Here is a 19831-nt window from a genome sequence, read left to right on the forward strand (position 1 = left end):
GTCACTGGACGCCTTATTTATTTATTATTCTCCTCGGCCAGTCCTGGCGCTTTTACTCAGGGCCTGGGCGCTGTCCCTAGCTTTTTCACTTAATGTGTGGTGATCTACCACTTCTAATATTTTCTTTTTCTTTTTTTTTTTTCTGGTTCATTGGAGATTAGAATCTCGTGGATTTTCCTGCCCAGTCTGGCTTTGAACCATGCTCTTCAGAGCTCAGCCTAGTTATTTAATAACTAGGATTATAGGCTTTAGTGCTGACTTGCTAACGGCGTCTTTCTATCTCAGTGGAGATCAGGGATGGGTCTGACAGGAGGCCCAGGACTCATAGAGCACATGCTCGTGATTTATTCCACCTGCCTCCCGTTGGTGAGTACTGGGGCTGTTTCTAATTTTTCACCATTGCAAACAATTCAGCAGCCACCTCCCCTGGGCCCACGGGTGATTTTCTTTCTTGGGATAAATGGGCCCCAGCTCCATTCCCTTACCACACAGAAGCCTGTGTCTGAAGTGGCCAGAAAACAAGAACGTTTCTCTAACATTTCCCAGTCCCTTTCTGCAATGTGTAGTCACATGGATACCTGGCAAAGGTGCCAGGTGACACAGACCAGAGGGCGGGGTGGGGGAGGGGACAGCAGATATCCCTAAACCCAAACCAGACTCAGTATTGCAAGAAATGACAGGATGCCAGCGGATCATGCCTGAGATACTAGCCACTCAACAGGCTGAGGCTTGAGAATTTCAAACCGAAGCCAGGCCAGACAGAGAAATCTGTGAGTCTTATCTCCAATTAACTACCAAAAAGCTGGAATCAGCCGGGTGCCAATATCTCACACCTGTAATCTTAGCTACTCAGCAGGCAGTGATCTGAGGATCACCATTCAAAGCTAGCCTGGGCAGAAAAGTCCCTGTGAGACTCTTATCTCAAATTAACCACTCAAACACTGGAAATAGCACTGTGGCTCAAAGTGGTAGAGAGCTAGCCTTGAGTAAAAGAGCTCAGGGACAGTGCCCAGGTCCTGAGTTCAAGACCTGCAACAGACAAAAAAAAGAAAAAGGCCAGAAGTAGAGGTGTGGCTCAATGCTAGAACACTGGCCTTGAGAGAAAAAGTTAAGGGACAGTCCTGGATCCTGACTTCAAGCCCTGGGACAGACAGACAGACAGACAGACACACACACACACACACACACAGAATAGACTAAAAGGTTAAACAAGGAGAGGGGGGGTCAATGAGAGGCCAGGACAGCTGAGTGTGTGTGCACCTGTAGTCCTAGGCCTTGGCCTGAGACCTGGTTTCACAGGTCCTGGGACTTGGGGCATCCAGGAGCAGCAGAGGCCTTTCTGCCCTAGTGGCCCACACCAGTCCTTGAGACCTATCTGGCTGGCGCACCAAGCCTGCACTGACACGGTCTGTGTGCAGAGGTGGAACCTTTTGGGGAAAACCATGCTAGAAGCTCGAGGTCCACATGGGGCAAGGGGTGGGGGGGTGGACACCTGGCAGGAATCCTGCCCTCGGCTTGGCAGCTGGGTGCAGTGGGAAACTTCTCAATGTTAGGGTTTCCGATCTCTCCTCTGTAAGCGGGTTGATAATAAACCTGGCCCCACAGGACAGTGTCAGGACCAAAGAATACTGTATGGGTGAAGCGATACATAAACCAAGCGTTGGGCAGGTGCAGGCCAGCGTGGCTCTACCCCTGAGCCCAGCCTAAGTTCTGGGCTCCTCTTCTGCTCTTGTAAGGTGGCTGAGAATGTGTAAATATACGCTGGGCTCAAAGATGTGGTATGTGTGTGTGTGTGTGTGTGTGTGTGTGTGTGTGTGTGTGTGTGTGTGTGTGTGTGTGTGCTTCAATTTAAACTTTTTGTGTGTGTGCTGATACTGGGGTTGAACTCAGGGCCTCACGTTCTTCCTTAGCTTTTTTTACTCAAGGCTAGTGCTCTACCACTGGAGCCATACCTCCAGTCTAGCTTTTTGCTGGTTAATTGGAGATAAGACTCTTGCAAGACTTTTCTGCTGGCGTTGGCTTTGAGTTGTGATCCTCTGGGTCTCAGCCTCCTGAGTTGCTAGGATCACAGGCATGAGCTTCCCAGCACTGGGAAGACATGGCTTCATTATCTCCATCTTTCTCTTTGCCCAGAGACATCAGCTGTGGCGCTGTCCTGTCAACGCTTCCAGTTACTCCCACACTCTTCAGTGTTCTGCAGCTCCATTTCTGTGAGGCTACATCACTTCTGAATCTCTGCACTCCAGAGTTCATTGCCGGAATATTTCCAATCAGCATCTCGTAAAAACATCACCTCTCCTCCATTCTCTCACTTCTCCTTTTCCGGGATTCTAATGAGACATACGCTAGTTTTTTAAACTCCATCTTTCCTGTTTTACAGCCCAGCAGAGCACTCTGTGCGAATGGACATGAGTATAACCCACCCTGTAGCTGTCAGCCACACGCACTATCGTGTTTATAATGTGGCAACTCAGGAAGGGAGTTTTTATTTCCTTTGAAACTAACTCAAACCCAGATTCAAACAGCAACCCCCAGTGGCTTGTGGCCATTTCCATCTGAGACCGCTGGCTTGGATTTTCCCCTTCTTCCTGGATTTCTCCTTAGTTCTGATGGTATTGCATGCTCAGTAGGTAATTTCTTTAGAACCTACTTTCCATTAAAAAAAAAATCCTCTCTAGTGACTAGTGATTTAATCTGCTGGTTTGCTTGCTTGATTGATTTATGTATGGCAGTTCTGGGATTTGAACTCAGGGCCCTGCACTTGTTAGGCAGGCCCGGTTTCCACTGAGCTGTGTTTCTGTACCCCTCCTTGGCTGTGAGCGCCCCCATCCACCCATATATCCTTTTTAACACCATCAATTCTATGTTAGATTTCTACTGAATTTTGATTTTCTTTAGGTGTGCCAATACTGGGGCGAGAACTCGTGTGCTCAATTTTTGTTTTTGCTGTAGGTTGGTGCTCTGCCACTTGCGCCATGGCTTTCCCCCTCCTGTATTTTAGATCTTGGTGGCACAGGCGTGGGCCGTGGCGGTGCCCTTGGCAAGGGCCTCAGAACCCGCCACAAGTGTGCGGAGTGGATGCGACTGGTGTGGGTGCAGCCGGCCTTGGTGCGGTGGGCCTTGGGGCTGCCTGACTCCGTGCTGCAGGCCCCGTCCTCTAAGCAGGAGAGCTGACAAGAGTCAGAGTGAGACACACACACACACACACACACACACACACACACACACACACACACACACACACACAGACGTCAGGTGGCAAGACCAAAGACCTCGCTGGACCGATAGGGGCGCCTGTGACATGGCCACCCACATCTAACTTGGGGCTTTTTGTGTGTCTGCCTCCCTGGCCTAGGCACCTGCATGCGAATCTTACCCCAGGGCTAGGCAAACCTCGCCCTCACTGGCCCCTACGGCCTGTGACTGGTTGGCAGGCACGGAGGGCCTGGGATGACGGGTCGGCAGGCGTGGAGGGGTGTGGCAGCAGGGTAGTGGGCTTGGTACCCTTGACCCTGAGCCAGGTGGCTGAGTGGCATGATTCCCAGTGCCAGTGGCCACATGGGCCCAGAGACTCCCATTCCCCAGGCTCTGGCAGAAGCTTCCAGAAGCCTTTTGCCCCCTCCGCCTTCCTTCTTCCTTTGCCCTCACACAGACTGTCCCTCCCTGCCTTGAGCTTGAACTTCACATCTGAATGAGGTCAGATAGGCTGGGAGCCTATCTGGGTCCATCCAGGACCCAGTCCGAGCCAGTCTCAAAGACACGGAGTGGCCACCGGGGTCTCCCACCCCAAGTCCCACTGTCTGTCCCTCACTGAAGGGTCAGCAGTGTCCTGGCCTCCACTCACAGGTGACAGCCAGCAGGCCCGGCGCCCCATCCTTCCTGTGGGCTGGGAGTCCCCGCGTGGCCCAGCCTCAGTGAGCCTGCCTGCGGCGGGCGGGCAGGGATGTGGCCGAGTCCCCCAGAAAGCACATTGCCAGAGCAGTTCTCAGCTTTCAGCGCGGAACCATAACGTGGAAGATATTGATGAGCCCTGTGGGCAGTGAGGTAGCTGGCCAGGCTACCAGTCCGCAAGACCCTTAGGGGGTCAGGCTGGAATTTATTGGTACCCCCTACATCCTGGCCTGTTCCCTGAGACCCTCTAAGCCCCCAAGGAAGTGAACACATCCTGAGCCCTGCCTTCAGAAGATTCATGCTGTCCTTTCTGTATTAGCTGAAGCTGGAGCTCACCATGTTGGTTTCTGACCTCAGCCTGTCAGGGCCCCCATCCCCTCCACGCTCTTGAGTTTCCTGGGGTGACAACTTTATAGGCTAATGGGAAGACCCTAAGAAGAGACGGAGGGGGTGGGGAAAAGCTGCAGTTACCAGACAATTACTGCTTTTCAGAAAGCATACACAAGCTGGGGACATGGCTCAGGTGGGAGGGCGCCTTTCTAGCTCAAGGTCCTGGTGGGACTAGCCTGAACTGCATAAGAAGACTCCTTTTCCACCCCAAATGTATTAGTGAACCCTCCTTTATCTTCCTGGCATTCCCATACAGCATTCCCACTTGGGAAGTCCTTCTTGTAGTCTAATTTGCAACAGAAACCCATCTTTACCTAGTAGCGGGTCTCCCCCAGTATCACACCTCTGCCTTTTTGCTGACTTGCTTTCCTGGCAGGCTCACCCCCGCTGGGTGGGCCTGAAAGTAGAATCCCCTGAGAAGCTGGGGGGGCGGGGGGAGGTGGTGGCGGTGGTGGGTCTTCAGGGCAGAGGACCTGGGCTGAAAATCAGCGCCTGTCCATAAGCTGATACAGAGAGCAGGCAAGTTCATATCCTGCCAGGCAGAGCTGGGAGGCTGGGCTGCAGCCGGGTCTGGTACCTCCCTGCTCCCTGAGGAGCCCAGATACTGTCACTTCTGCTTGGCTCACAGCTTCTCAAGGGGTCTCTGGACAGCAGAGACCTTTCTGGCTCAGCCCAGCCTGCGTCTATGATGTCTGTGGTCACTGTGATGGCCAGGAGGCGGCCCGGTGACTCCTCTTCTGGTGTTCACTGAGATGTGTGACCTGCCACAGAGCCAGATCTGGAGCCTCTGGTCTGGTGGTGGGGAGGGGAGGGAGGAGGTATTAAATGGCGTTTCCTTCTATAGGACCATGTTAAGCAATGAATGTAAACTGTCCAGTCTCTGACCTCCCTCAAGATGCTTTGTGATGGCCTACTAGGAATCTAAGCTGGGGGTGAGCCCCTTTATTGTGGCCCACAAATAAATAAGGTCAGGAAGAAGAGCTTTGGGTGGGGCCTGGTGGGGGAATTCTGATCTCTTAGATATTACAGGGAAATGTCAAGCCAGCTGTGCCCAGCAGTGTATGCCTATCATCGCAGTTATACAGGAGGTATAGCTAGGGGGTCACAGTCGGAGCCTAGCCTAGGCAAAAGTGTGAGATCCTATCCGAAAAAGAACTAAAGCAAAAAATAGCTCAAATGGAAGAGTACCTGCCTAGCAAGCAGAAAGGCCCTGAGTTCAAACTCCAGGGTCTCCAGAAGCAAAGTGTCAAGGTGTGATGGCAGCCCAGTTCTATGCCCTGGCCACCGTCCCTCTGCTGTACATTTTGTGGTGAGGCCACTGGAGCTGACCTAAAATGGCAGTTGGTGAGTGACCCCAGCTCTCGGATGCTGGCCCAGAGCGGCCAAGGCCGTGGCACGCAGCCTTCTCTCCTGGTAGGCCGACTTGGGATTCCCAAGGCAGCATTTTACAGATGAGGACGGGGGGGGGGGGGGGGGGGGGGGGAGGGGAGGCTGCGGGGCAGGGTGCCTCGGCCAGGGCCTTCCTCACTCCCCTCCCAGCATTCAGCAGATTTTCATGGATCCTGCCGACTGAACAGTCACTAAAAGTGAGTGTGTCTTGCACACTCAGGAAGAGATAGGTGCTGGAATTGATGGCCAACCGTCTCTGATGATCCACGCCAGTCCAAGCCGGCTCCCTATCCCTCTTTCTATGGACAGGGCCCTCACATGGCTTAGCCAGTCTCCAGCCTTCTCCCAGTCTCTATGGCTCCAGTCCCGCAGCTGCACAGCCACCCCCTAGACCATGGGCTCCAAGCCACTCCCCAAGGAAGCTGGCCGTGGCAGCCACTCAGAACTTCCCAAGGGTGGCAGGAGGTCCAGGGCACGGGAGGGACCAGGCACTCTGTAGGATGGCTGTGCCCCACCCACTGGTGGTCCATTCATCCCCTCTTATCCATAACTAGGACCTGGGCATCAGCCAATCCCCCTGAGCTACGCCAAGCTGCCCACTGCCGCAGGCTCTTCTTGAGCATGGAAGATGTGTAGGGGCAGAGAAGGGAGAGAGGTCCTCCTTCACTTCTTTTGGCTTTGGCAGTTCTGGGGTTGGAACTCAGGGCCTTGCTAAAGCTAGGCAGGTGCCCTACCACTTGCTCTACTGACTCCAGCCCCTCAAGTGAGGTCCTAACGTGCCTGGGGATCCCACAGGAGCCCCAGGGACTTTCTGCGGCCCCCAGTGTTGGGAAGTCGATGTGCCTAGACATCTGAGAGCTTGGATGTGGCACCTTCCAGCCTGGGGTGTTGGGGCTCAAGGGGCCCAGTGGAGCCACGTCCCAATGTGGCCCACAGGGTGGCCACTGAACTCGGTGAAAAGAAATAGTTCTAAGCCAGGCGCCGGTGGCTCATGCCTGTCATCCTAGCTACTCAGGAGGCTGAGAGCTGAGGATCATGGTTCAAAGCCATCCCAGGCAGGAAAATCTGTGAGACTCTTATCTCCAGTGAAAGTAAAAAGCCGGAAGTGGAGCTGTGTTTCAAGTGCTAGCCTTGAGCAAGAGAGCCCAAGGGACAGCACCCAAGCCTTGAGTTCAAGCCCTAGTACTGCCCCCCCCCCGAAAATTCTGTAGTCAACTAAGTCTGGGAAACACTAGCTGGGGAAGAGTGATTTTTTAAGTTTTTAGTAGTGCTGGGGATTAATTTATGGGCTGGCACACGGGCTAAACACTCTACCACTGAGCCCTAAACCGGCCCATTCTTTGCAGAACTTGTCAGAGTCTCTATAAGGAAATGTGTTATGCCTACCTTAAAACATATGTGGTGTGTCCCCGCTAACTATGATGGCCTGGTTGCTCAGGACACTGGCATCCTGGGGCATCCTGGCTTCTAGATCTGGCTCAGACACAGCTACCCTGATTGATGTTAGTAAGCTCCTCCCACCTCCAGCCAAGGGGATGTGTCCAGAGCCCCTGGCTGCTCCCCAGCACCTGCCTCCTATGCCTGCCTTGGCCCACAGTGTGCCACCTGCAGGACTTACCTGGCTCTGTCTTCTCCCCTATCTCAAGGACGGGCCTGCCAAACTCAGTGATGTCACCATCGCCTTACTCATTGCTACCTGACTGAGACGTTCACAATCCTTCTCAGCCCATTGTATGGGAGAGGAAACTGAGCCTCAGCTGCTTGCTTAAAGCTACCAGATTGTACTTAGCCCGAGTCGTAGGACCTGGGAACTGGGGCCTGTGGAAGCTATGACTGGGGCTTGCTGAGGGCCACAGGGACACCCTAAAAGTGATTCTGAGAAAGCACCTACTGTGCCAGGCTAGGGACGGCTGGAGCCTCAGGGCAGGGTCTGGGCAGAAGTCTCTTGGCTTATGGGCAGCAGGCCCATATCCACTGCTCCCCATCAGTTTAATCCCTATTTAGGGCTCCTTACTAGTGCTGACTGGCCCTAGGTCAAGGCTGGGCCCTGCTTGCTAGGCAGAGCATGGCTGCCGTGGTGGGAGGGGCAAGGAGTGGGAGGGGTCTACACTGATTGACATCATTCTCAGAACCTAGGCTCCTCCCTCACCTAGCATCTGCCTCCTCCACTTCCTGGCTGGACACCTCCAGGGAAGTCAGGAACCTTCTGGGTGCCTCCATTACTGCTGTAGTAGGGCTGCCGCTGGAGGTGACAGGGTGACAGCCAAACCCCCCCCCCCCCTGCTCAGCAGGGTCAGTGCTCTTGCTTGGCTTTTCCACGCAAGACTGGCACTTTCCTGCTTGAGCCACGGGCTCCACTTCTAGCTTCAAAGAGCGAACCTCAGATCCTCCCAAGTAGCTAAGATTACAAGCCTGAGCCACCGTGCCTGGCTTCATGTTTAAAAATTCGTATTGTTGCAAGGCTGAAGCCCGCAGGGCGCCCCCTCTGCCTGGGCTCCCTAGCTCAGCAGTGGCCACCCATCTCGGGGGCCAGGAGCTCCCTGCTGCCCTTGGGGTGGTCACAGTCTGGCTCATGTGATGGCGGCAAGGCCAGACTCAGGAGCTCCCACAGCTCAGGCAGATCAGGGCTTGGAGGATGGTCCTGCGGTTCTCCCTCTGGCCAGAAAGAGTGTGGGTTCACAGGGGACCACAGCTCCACCAGAGGTCGGGGGAGAGACTAAGGGGGGGGGGCAGGAAACCAATCACAAATCAAAGCAGCTCTGGGCTGGTCAGGGTAAAGGCCTCTAAGCCAGGCCCCTGGAGACGCTGAAGCTGCTGGTGCCCTCCCTGCCCAGGTGCTGGGGGTGTGGCCAGACTCCTGGGTTCAAAGCCCCCATCCTTCTGGTCTCAGATGACAGGCCCCGGTTTTCTCATCGCTAACAGAGGTAGCTGGGAGAGTTAATGTTGGGGTGGTGGCTAGTGTGGGCCTGGTTGGTGTTTAAGACATGTTAGGCATGATTAATTATTGTTATTATTATTGTTAACAGTTGCTGGAGAGAACACGTACTGCCCCACTGGACAACACTGGCACAGAAGCCTGGCGGATGGCACTTTAACGAGTCAATCAGTGCCCAGCCTGGGTGATGGGCACACTGGCCTTGGATACCCTGGATGGCCTGAGGCCTAAAACTGGACCATGTAGAGCAAGATCTCAGAGAAGATTCTGTTTAAGGAGATCCTGGGGTGGAGGGCATAGCTCAACGGTAGAGCCTTCCTCTTTAGTACAAGCAAAGCTCAGGGTTTGGTCCCCAGTACCAAAAAAAAGATTAAAAAAATTAAAAAGTAAAAAAAAAATATAAAAAGCACAAAGGAGGCCTAAAAGCATTGTGTGGCACTAGAAAGATCTAGATAAGGCACTGAGGTGGTTTGGCAGTGCCTGCCTTGAGTCTTTATGGTGAGAGATCTGAGCCACTCAAAGGCTCTTGATTGATTAGTGATGTCTGCATGAGGCCAGGCATGGGATGTTATAGTTCATGTGTAACTGTGTCTGCCTCTCTCAAATGAGCCCAATGGTTCCCAAGCCTGACTGAGAGTCACGGGAGGATTAAGACCCTCTGACTCCAGGGGATTCCTAGAGTGTAGGGTTGGGAACTTGGGAGTGGATGACTTTTAGTTCAGTCCTAAGCTTTCCTGACCCCCATTCTGTACTCCCCAGGGCCTCACCGGGACACCTGGTGGAGTCTTAACTTGGGTTTTGTTCCTGGAGGGACCTTGTCCGGCTTAGAAAAGCCTGGTCCCCTTTGGCTCTAATTGGGAAGGTCCTGTGTCTCGCTGGCTTCTCTCTCCAATCACTCTGTCCCCAGGGAGGGTGGGGATGTGGGAGGATGCAGGGACCCACTGAGGGCTGCAGTCACAGCTCTGGGCTGAGGGGAGCGGCGGGAAGGGAGAGGAAACGAGGCAAAGACGCCAGTGGGGCTCCAGGCACTCCAAGCGGCGGGCTGCTGGGCCAGGCACTCTGCCGCCTTAGGACCCAGAGTGGCCCTGGGTGCCGAGGGCCCCTCCCCCAATTAGGAAGGGTGGCAGAGACAAGAAGTTTCTGGAAGGCCACCTGGCCTGGCCCCTTCCTGGGCCCAGCATCTAGCCAGCTTTCCTCAGCCCCTCCGGTCCCCCCCTCAGGACCCAGCCCTGGAATCCCAGCAGAGCACAGCTTCCCACCCTGAGTGAAATGGAAACAATCAAATCACATAGAATTCGGTCATATTTTAAAATAAGCTTTATTTAGATTTTTTTTAATATTTTATATTTGGATCCATGCCTTTGAGAAACTTTTCCCATGGGAAAAGGTTATTTTCATCTAATGTTACCCATAATTCATTTGCTATTTGACGTAGTTCTCTTAAATAAATCATCCTTCGTAACTCTTAGAATTACCCCCTAGTTTATAAAAGCTGAAATGAAAAGGAACTACTAAATTATTACCAGGAGTGGTTGTAATCTTATTTTGTAAAGTGTGTGTGGGTGGGGAAAAACCCATAAAAATAAACAGCAACAGCAAGAAAAAAAAAATCATGGGGTCTCAGAAAAGTATTTCCTAAAAATCTCTCTCCATCTTCCATGCTACCAGGCTTAGCCACGCAGCTGCTGAACAAGGAAGATCTTGCTGCCCTAGGGCCCAGCTGGAAAAGAGAGCTGACCGGCTGGGCCTCTGGGTTTGTTTTAGTGACTTAGGACCAAGGATGCTTTTTGTTCTATCGGCTCCAGCATGTCCAGGTCTGCTTGCTGCTTTTTAAGAGATTGGAAAACTATACCGTTAGTAGGTTTTGCCTCTATGTGTGCTGTTAGTCTTTCAGGATGAGAGCAAAGGGGGGGGGGGGCTGCAGGTTAAGAGGAAAGGGAAATGTGGGTGTGGGGCAGACCTGGCTGGATGCCCCGTTCCTCCACGCCCTGGTGTTAGAATGCACACAGCTCCCAGCCTCGTGAAGCCTCATGGGGGACCAACGCTGCTCCCCCAAAGCCTCATGGGAGACTGACGCTGCTTCCCCGATAGGAAGAGGCACTCACCAAGCCCTCCTCTCCTGGGGTGAACAGGCCCAAGCTGCCAGGACAAGTTGGAGGCCCCGGCCTAAGGATCCCAAGAGAGGCTAAGTGTAGCTAAAGAACAAGAGTCAACCCCCTGTTCATCCAGGCGCTCTCTCTCTCTCTCTCTGGACTCAGTCTTGCTCTAAGAACATGCCCACGAGAGGGTTTATGCTCTGCCCATGGGGCCATGTTCTGGGTGGCAGATAGATGGATTGGGGGGGGGGAAGATTCCAGCCAGAGAAGATAGGGTGGGAGGAAGGTGGGTCGGGGCCTGGCATGCACAAGCAGCAGACAGGAGAGACTGACGAGAGAGAGGACAGAAGCGAGCTTGGCCATCCAAGGGCCCTAGTCCCGGCCACCCTACGCTCTACCCCGCACAGCTAGGCAGTGGGGTGAACACAGACAAGAGAAGTGAACAGAAATGCCCGCCTCCCACCCACCCCGTGGAAAAATATACAATCCGATATTTATGTAATAATTTAGATAGAATATGTTTTTCTGCATTTGTGCAAATAAATTAAACGAAACCATTTTCTTTTTTTCTTTTTTTTTTCCTAGAAAGAAATAAACTGCAAACACAATTTAAAAACAGGCAGGCCGTTAAAAAGAGAGCCCGTTTGACTGGAACAAGTGCAGTCAGGTCCAGCCCCTCCGCCAGGGCCAGGCCCTGGCCCAGGCCCTTGAGTCTTGATGGAGTGACCTTACCCTGACTGTGATGGCGTTTGGTGGCGTACCCCGAGAACAGGGTCCGGTCCCACACATTCACACAGGGGAGGGGGGGGCGGGAAAGAAGCAGGATGTCAAAAACCAGACCCCATCCTCGGTGAGACGGGCTCTGAGGTCTTTGGGGAGCAATGTGGACGAGGGCTTTGTTATTTACAAATAACACAACAGTCCTTCAAGTTTTCAAGTTTCATAAAAAGGAAGAGGCGAAGAGGAGGGAAGAGAGGAGGAAAAACCAAGGAACCAAAACAAAATAAAATAACATGGAAAAAGAAAAACCAACAAGATTAACAAACACAACTGTATCGTTGGAGACAACAACAGAGCAGACGTGGTCACGCGTGGTCTGTGGTTATGTACATCAGTTACAGAGACGGCGGCGCGGGGGATGGGCCCCACAGTGCCAGGCACTCAGCCACACGCCCCTCCCCCGCCCCGCCCCGGCCTCCACACGCTCGCTCGCTCGCTCGCTCGCACACTCGCTCTTCCACACACACAGACACGCCCGTGGGCAGCAGGCGCAGGGCGGCGGCTATCACCAGTCTGCGTCCTCCTCTATGTAATAATCGGGGGCGGTACCATCAAAGAGGCCTGGGTCGAGGGACTTCCGCTGCTTCCCTCTGGCGAACACGCGGGAGATGGAGCCGAATCCCATCTTCTCTTTTTTCTTTTTCCGTTTTTGGTCTTCAAGGTCCTCTAGTGACTGGGAGGAGGAAAGAGGACACAAAGGAACAGAGGTAAGCTTCCCTGGGTGCACAGAATGTCGGGGGGGTGGAGTGTCTACCTGCAGGTCGTGGCCAAGGCCAAGGCCAAGGCCAGGGTGGGAGGAGGGCATGAGAGGCTGGGCTCGGGGCCAGAGGCCAGGGTCTTGTCTTTCTCCTAAGCACCTCTAGAACCCCTCAAGACACGTGTCTACTGTTCAGGATAGCGCAGGCATGTGACGGGCACCTGGCAGCCCTAGGCAGGAAGCCAGGCTGGACGTGGAGGGTGGCGGGGGCTGGGGCTTGTCTCCCCCTCCCCCTCCCCTGAGACTGTGAAGAGCCCCAACTTCTCGGTGCCCAGTTCTCCCTTGTTCGTTGTGGGACAGAGATGACAGAGATGGAAGCTGCCCGGCCCGGCCCACGCTGGCCCTGCTCGGGGACTGAGTGTGGCGTCTGCCGACTGTCCCATGCTTTCTACGGAGACATCAGGGTACACTCCAGCTGAAGGGCAGGATGTAGACTAGATCAGGCCGTGGCCCCCAGAACACCTGGGAATTCCTGGGTGCCCAGGCCCCACCCCTCCCCTTAGTCACCACCTCCAGGCTGAGGTCACCACTGTGCATTTGAACCACATTCCCTAGGGGATCCCAAGCCCGGTGGGCAGTGACAAGCCAGGGGGGCACCAGGGAGCCGATGATCTCAGAGCCCCAACTGACCTCCAAATTCATGTCCCTTGTATTCTTTGCTCCCCACTCTGATAACAGATTATTAAAAATGCTAAAAATGGGTACAGTGTCAACAGCAAGGGCCCAGAGAGCCGCTGGCCTGGGGTAGTGGCTGTAGAGAAGGATAATTTTAAGAAAGATTCACGCCAGAGAACAGGGCGCAGCAAGCACAGTATATGCCAGCAGGTCTGCAGGCCTCACTTGGCGTGGGTGCCAGCTGGGCACGCGTGGAGCCCTGGAGTGGCGTGGGGGTGGGCCAAGATACAGGGGTGAACCAGAGTCACACTGGGGTGCAGGGAGGGCCGTGGGGGTCAGGGGGTACACCTACCTGTACAATAGGGTTGTGCAGGTTCTTCTGAACTGGGCCGGGACTGTCGCCCTGTAGCGGAAGAGGGGGGTGAGATCACGGTCTTGTGGGACACTGTGGGGGAGGGGCTGGGTCACTGGACGTGGGGGGAGGGGCCCGACAAGGGAAGAGACCTTCCCTGGTCACCACCTGCAGGGGCCACTCTGCCCCGACTCCTAGGTGCTGACACAGACCCCCTCCCTTGGCTGGGGGATGGGTTGGTGGGGGTCTGGGGTTCACCCAGGTGTGACCAGGCTGAGGCCTGAGTTGCCTGCTGCCCACTTTCAACTCTCGACCAACAACGCTGCTGCCCACGGCTCCTGAGTGTGTCAACGAAACTGGAGGATTGGTTCTACTCATTTCTTGTGAAGAATTAAACTTTTCTAGGAAAAGAATTTGGGGCACAGGGTGGCTTGGGGGACTGGCTTCCTCCACAGGCTCTGTGTGGGGTGAGCAGGACTCGGGCCACCTTCCACCAGTGCTGGAGGGTCCCACCCACAGGCCTGAGCTCAGCCCTCCTTTCCCAGAGTCTCAGCCAGCCCCGGGAGGCTGTTCCCGGAGTGCTGCCATGCACTGCCCTGGCAGGAAAAAGAGGCCTTTAGTAAACAGCCCACGATGGCCAAAGCCTTCCCCACATTCCGGAATCCTGTTGCCTGGCCTAGGAGCGGATGCCCCATTTGGATCATAGAAAACATTACTAGGGAGCCTCCTGCTGGCGATTCCTGGAATTGCAGGCAACAGTATCCACTGATTTCCCCGCCCCCCTCCTCCCCCCTGACTGCATTGTGCAGGTGTGGGTGGTCCCTAGAGCAGGCTGTGCTGCTCTTGCTGGTGCCCACAGATGCCTGGGAACAGAGGGTGATCTAGGGGCTATCTCCCCCCTCTTCCTAGTTTACCTGTAGGTGGGCGTGCACACCTGTTAAGATGGGGGACAAAGTGGAAGTTGGTGCCCAGAGTTAGCTCTTGGCCCCGTATGAAGGTTTAGAAACACAACCCATCCTGTGGGTAGCTTAGCTTGCTCTACCCCAGGGAGGACCATCCTTGCCAAACCTACGGGTGAGAGACTGGAGCCATGAGCCATGAGCACGAATATGCCTGTGTATATGTAGGTGCTGGCCAAGGCCAATTAGGGCAGGGATTGGCCCCCCTCAGATCCAACACAAGGGGCCAGCAGAAGGCCCTCATGCAGGCCCAGTGGCATTTTGGCTGTCCAAGCTGCCCTGGGCCACCAGGAGAAGGCAGAATGCAGTCCCCAGGAACATTAGCTCATTTGCAAGGCTCAGGGGAGTTACAGGGCGCCTGGGACTCTCTCCGCACCTGCACAAAGCTGGCTCCTGCTGGCTCTGGCTACTTGGGAGCAGAGAATGTACCTCAGAGACCCCAACTTCTGCCTTGGACCTCTAGATCAAGAAAGCCCTGCCACTATTGCCTTCTCCTCTGGGGTGGGGGCCAAGAGCAGGACAGCTGCTTCATTACAGTAAGGGAGGAATCTCAGCTGGGAGTCAGGCCCTGGGTTGTGGAGGGTCCCTGTCTTAGGAACCCACACCACCTCACCTTGCCAGGCGCTTCTTTTAAGATGAGTCTTAGTTCCTTTTATCAGCTCTGATTGTGAACTGAAATTCCTGGTTACTACAGCTTGAACTCAGGGCCTGGATGTTTCTTGGCTTTTTTTGGCTCAAGGCTAATACTCTATCATTTGAGCCACTCTTCCGGCTTTTTGGTAGCTAACTGGAGCCAAGAGACTTGTAGAGTTTTCTGCCTGGGCTAGCTTCAAACTATTATCCTTGGGTCTCAGCTGAGTAGCTGGGACTAGGCATGAGCCACCAGTCCCCAGCTAAGTGACTGATTTTCACCAAATGATTTCCACCAGGTCCCTTAGGAACTTGCCTAGGAGAAGCTCGAATCCCTTGGGTTTCCAGGGAAATAATCCTGTTGCCAACAAAGATTGGCTTTATTCTGTTTTCCGATATTTGTCCCCCATTTCCCTGCTTAACAAAGCCATATTACTTGAAAGTTTTTGTTGTTGTTTGTATTTTGGTACTGGGGATTCAACTCAGGGCCTTCTGTTTGCTCAACCATCCCACACATGGCTGGAGCTCCACCGTGTGAACCATGCCTCCAATCTGCCTTTCTTTGTTGGTTAACTGGAGACAGAATCTCACATTCTTTCTATGCCTCAGCTAGTCTTGAACTGCAATCCTTTGGATCTCAGCTTCTAGAGACTGTGGGTGTGAGCAGCTTAAGTTTTTGAGAACGCCTTCTTGTGCAACTAAGGACCTCAAACACAGCGGAGTTCCCTGTCTCCAGGAAGAGTAGGGGAGCCCCTCAGATATCAGCCATGTGATGGAAGCAAAATTCGGTTTGGGTATTGCGTGTGACCCCGAGGCTCATGGTCTGGAAGCCCTGTCCTCTTCCTACGTCCCCCACCTGGGGGTGTTGTCACACACCGATGGTCAGTGGGATTGGCAGTGGCGCCCACCAGCACACAACCACAAAATGGTGAGGCGAGCAAGGGAAGGAAGCAAGTGAGAACAAACCCACAGGACGCGGCGGCCCAGGCCATGCAGGCTCACACTATAGGACACTAAGCACAAACACAACAACGCCCAGGCTGCACGCCTGAGTGAAGCAGGGCAGCTGGCACTAGAGGGCACAGGGCAGGGGTCCTGGCTGGCTCTGGAGGTGACCACGGTCCCACAAGAGGCCCACCCAGCCAGGGCCCATGGGGGCGGAGGTCCAGGCTGCACAGACCCTGTGGGCCACCCGACCGAGGCCGGCCTTCCTCGATTTTCCTCACCCTCCCGGCCTCATCTCTTTCTCTCCCCACATCCACTGCTTCTCGCAAAAGGAGAGGACAGAACGGGGGACGTGTTCGCCACAGGGCTCCCTGGGGGACGAGAGGAAACAGTGGGGGGGTGTCTGCCCCGGCCCTCCCTCCCCACAGAGGCCTGGGGCAGGGCCGGGCCCTGCCCGCCGCTGCTGGCCTTACGTTGCAGAGAGAGTGGGTCCGGTGTCGCGGCGAGTTGATGTCGCTGGGCGTGGATGACCGGTCACCTTCGGCAGCGGATGCATCGGAGATGACGGAGGGCTGCCGCGAGTGGCAGGGGCTGACCCTGACCGCTGCAATGGAGAGGCAGCCGGTGAGAGAGGGCCAGGCCCTAGCCCGCAGGCAGACCAGCCTGTCCAGTGTGCCCAGGGTATGGACAGGAACACAGGGGCAGAGGGAAGTGTCCCAATCCACCCATCTCTGCCTCAGCCCTGCCCGGCCCAGGCAGCACTACTGGGGAGACCCTCCCTGTCCTCCAGACGCCGGTAAACGAAGCCCCTCCTGTGTTCCCCGATGCCCGCTCAGCACTGGATCCCCAGACGAGAAGCCCAGGGTCCCTGGCAGCTCCTTCCTCTCCCTACCCTCCAACACCAGCATCGCCCGAAGCACCCCATGCCCGACCCCTTCTCTCCCTCCCCTGCCACCTCTTGCCTGGAAGACTCTGGCCTGGTGGACTCTGAGGGGCCCTCCCTGCCCCCTCCTCACAGACACCTTGGCATTCTTGGGGTGAAACCCTCTCCCCGTTCTGGCCCTAGCAGCCGGGCTGGGTGTCTTGACCCTTGCTCTGTGCTGGCCTTTGCGCTTCCTGCTGCCCCTGGGGACAGATGCGCCATAGCAGCGGCGTGGTGGGATGGGGCGGGGGTGCAAGGGAGCATCTGGGGGGGTGGGTAAAAAGCTGGGCAGGGCCCAGAAGGCTTCCTGGAGGAGGTGTCTGATCAAAAGCTTGGCGGTGGCTGGGGGATGGGCTTGTGGGAGGTCCGTCAACCCAGGCCTGCCCTTCTCTGAGTCACAGATGTGAGGGTCCGTCCTGGGCTCACCTGCTGCACACACAGGCTGCGGGACAGGAAGGGGGACACTTTTGGGGGTTCCATTGGGTCTTGACTGCCACCAGGGCCCTGCGCCCCGGCTGAACCCCCGGCTGGGACAGGAAGGGGCACTGTCTCCCTCCGGGTTTGGTCAGAGTTACGACAATGCCACCCCCAAGGGCACCGTTGAGTGGCTGACATTTACCCAGGCCCTATTCTAGAACTCCCTACATGTTATTTCCATGGCACCCCAGGAGGGAGGTGGGGTGGGGTGGCAAGCAGACACGGGAGACACGCAGACACGGGAGACACGGAACACAGGGACCCAGCAGGCCTGAGGACTCCTCCCGAGGTCAGGGCCAGGTCCTGAGTCCAGTGGAGCGATGCCTAGCCTGGTCCCCTTGCTCCAGTGTGTGCCCCGCTGGCCTGACTAGCCCCTAATCCCCGGGGGAGCAGACGGGGCTGTGGCTACCACTGGCAGCGCCAGAGACCACCGCGGTCCTCGGCCTTCCCCACTGTAGACGGGTGAGGGGAAGGGCAGGGAGGGGAGGACCAGGGCAAGACCCAGTCACTGTTGAAACCAACGGCTCTAGCTGCGCCTGAAGCTCCGCTGGCAGCTTCTTCGGTCAGACGCTCATCGTTTCTGCCCCACGGAGCCCCGGCTTTGGCCCCTCTCCCTGGACTGCACGCCCTCCCAACGCGTCCCGGAGAAGCCGTGGCTGGGCTCACCTTGCCGGTCCGCAGGGTGGGGCGGGTGGGAGTGGTAGAGGGTCTGCTGGCTCTGGCGGATGGCCGCGGTCAGCGGGAGGTCTGCCTGCACCACCCACTCCTGGTTGCCGTTGAGCACCGTCTCGCCCGGCATGGCGAGGGAATGCCGCTTGGGGACATCCTTGGTCAGCGTGGCTAGGGACTGCTTGGCCTGGGCGGAGGGACGGAACGGAAGGGGGCACCGTGAGCACCACCAGCCCGCCCTGGGTCCCGGGTCCCTCCACAGACACATACGCTGTGAGCGCCCCTTCGGGTCCTGGTGAGAACACAGTGACGCTGGTGAGTGGTGAGCAAGGGGGTTTGGAGGACCAGCGCCGACTGTAAGCAAATGTGACCATAAGAAAATGGTGTCTTAGCCAGGTGCTCGTGGCTCACGCCTCTAATCGTAGTTACGCAGGAGGCTGAGATCTGAGGGTTGCGGTTCAAAGACAGGCCAGGCAGGAAAGTCTGTGAGCCTCTTAGCTCCAGTTAACCACCAAAAAGCAGGAAGTAGAGCTGTGGTTCAAGTGGTAGAGCACCAGCTCTGAGTGAAAAAAGCTAAGGGACAGAACCCAGGCTCTGAGTTCAAGAACCCAGTGCTGTCATCAAACAGAATCAGTAGAACTTTGCCGGGTGTCCTGGGTGGCCCTGGCTCTCACCATAGCCAGCTCGGCCTCCAGCTCCTTCATGCGGTTGTCCTTCAGGTCCAGCTGGGAGCGCAGCGCGGCGGCGTGGTCGGTGGCCTCCTTGGCCTGACGCCGCAGCTCCCACTTCTCCCGCTCCAGGAGGTCCTTCTCCTTGGCCAGGGCCTTGACGGCATCCTCACTTTCCTGCAGCAGGGGACAGGGAGCCAGGGGTCACCCCAGAGGGGGGGGACAGGGAGCCGGGGGTCACCCCAGAAGAGTGGAGATACAGCAGAGAGACCCCAGCATGAGACCAGGAGCTCCAACGCAACAGATAGCAAGGAAGCTCTGGGTTCAAATCCTCCTCTGCCACAAATCAGCTGCAGGATGGGGAGAGGAACCCTTAGGAGCCCTGGGTGTTGGTCAGGACTTGTGAAGGATGAGGACACACCGATGCCCAGGGGGTGCCCTGCCCCATCAGGCCAGTTTCCCGTCAGCAACATGGGCGCCAGCAGAAAGTACTCCACACACAGCCCCGCAGAGCTCCTTCTGGAAACCTGTTCAGTGGACCTGAGCGACAGGCTGCCCTACCCCCTACCCTGGGGTGAGCGATGCCCACATGGCTGCTTAGGGGAAAAATGTCCCTGTGTGCGGAGGCAGACCCCTGGGGCCCGGGATGGCACATGCCTCTGTCACTTAGCAGATGAGGGCTCAGGGGAAGGGAGGGGTGAGGGGAGGGGTAGGATGGAAGAGGGGTGGGATGGAGGAGAGTGGAGGGCGCAGGAACAGAGGGGCAGGGGGAGGGGCAGGCACGGGGGAAGGGGGGGGAAGGGCCCAGGCGCCACCACCTTGCGGTGCTGCTCATAGTTGCGGATGAAGTCCCGCAGCTGCTCCTCGCGGCTCTCCAGTGTGGCGTAGAGCTGCTGCATCTGGCTCACCAGGTCAGTCTTCTCGCCCTTCAAGCGCTTCCGGTCAGCTTTCATGGCTGTGGACAGAAGGACCAGTCAGTTCTCAATACCCCAAGTCTCCTCCCCGAGCCTCACAGGTGTGAAATGCAGCCTGGACACTGAGGTGTCTCAGGACCCCACTCGAGACATCCCCAGGATTCAAAATCAGGACTGCGTGTGTCCACACTCCCTTTCTCCCCTCTCAGGTCTCTGCTGAGATCCTAACCACCCTCCCCAGCCTGGGAGGCAGTGATAAACCCAAGGGCCCCCCTGAGCCCACAGAACAACCCAGCCCTGCTTCCTTCCCAGGAAAAAACCTTTCATTCAAAGCGTGAGAGATCTATCACTGAATCACTGGCCACAAAGACACACCTACAGATAAATTAGAAGCCGAGTGCCATAGTGCATGGCTAGAATCCCAGCACTTGGAGAGGGGGTT

The 19831-nt window shown here is 55.9% G+C and overlaps 1 protein-coding gene across 3 annotated transcripts in view; it reads right to left on the minus strand.

The window, feature by feature from the left end:
* Positions 1 to 9944: 9944 nt before the first annotated feature.
* Positions 9945 to 19831, minus strand: part of Kazn (kazrin, periplakin interacting protein) — a 502475-nt gene continuing 492588 nt past the window's right edge. For all 3 annotated transcript variants that reach the window (XM_070037902.1, XM_070037903.1, XM_070037904.1), the window contains 6 exons: positions 19294 to 19430; positions 18482 to 18652; positions 17805 to 17994; positions 16213 to 16343; positions 13206 to 13256; positions 9945 to 12154 (listed from right to left, as the gene is read on the minus strand). In XM_070037902.1, coding sequence (XP_069894003.1) covers positions 11987 to 12154; positions 13206 to 13256; positions 16213 to 16343; positions 17805 to 17994; positions 18482 to 18652; positions 19294 to 19430 — 848 coding nt within the window. In that variant the 3' untranslated portion in view covers positions 9945 to 11986. The remainder of the gene's footprint in view (positions 12155 to 13205; positions 13257 to 16212; positions 16344 to 17804; positions 17995 to 18481; positions 18653 to 19293; positions 19431 to 19831) is intronic.

This window comes from Dipodomys merriami, unplaced genomic scaffold, assembly GCF_024711535.1.
Source record: "Dipodomys merriami isolate MVZ:Mamm:240054 unplaced genomic scaffold, mDipMer1.0.p SCAF_28, whole genome shotgun sequence".
Taxonomy (NCBI): domain Eukaryota; kingdom Metazoa; phylum Chordata; class Mammalia; order Rodentia; family Heteromyidae; genus Dipodomys; species Dipodomys merriami.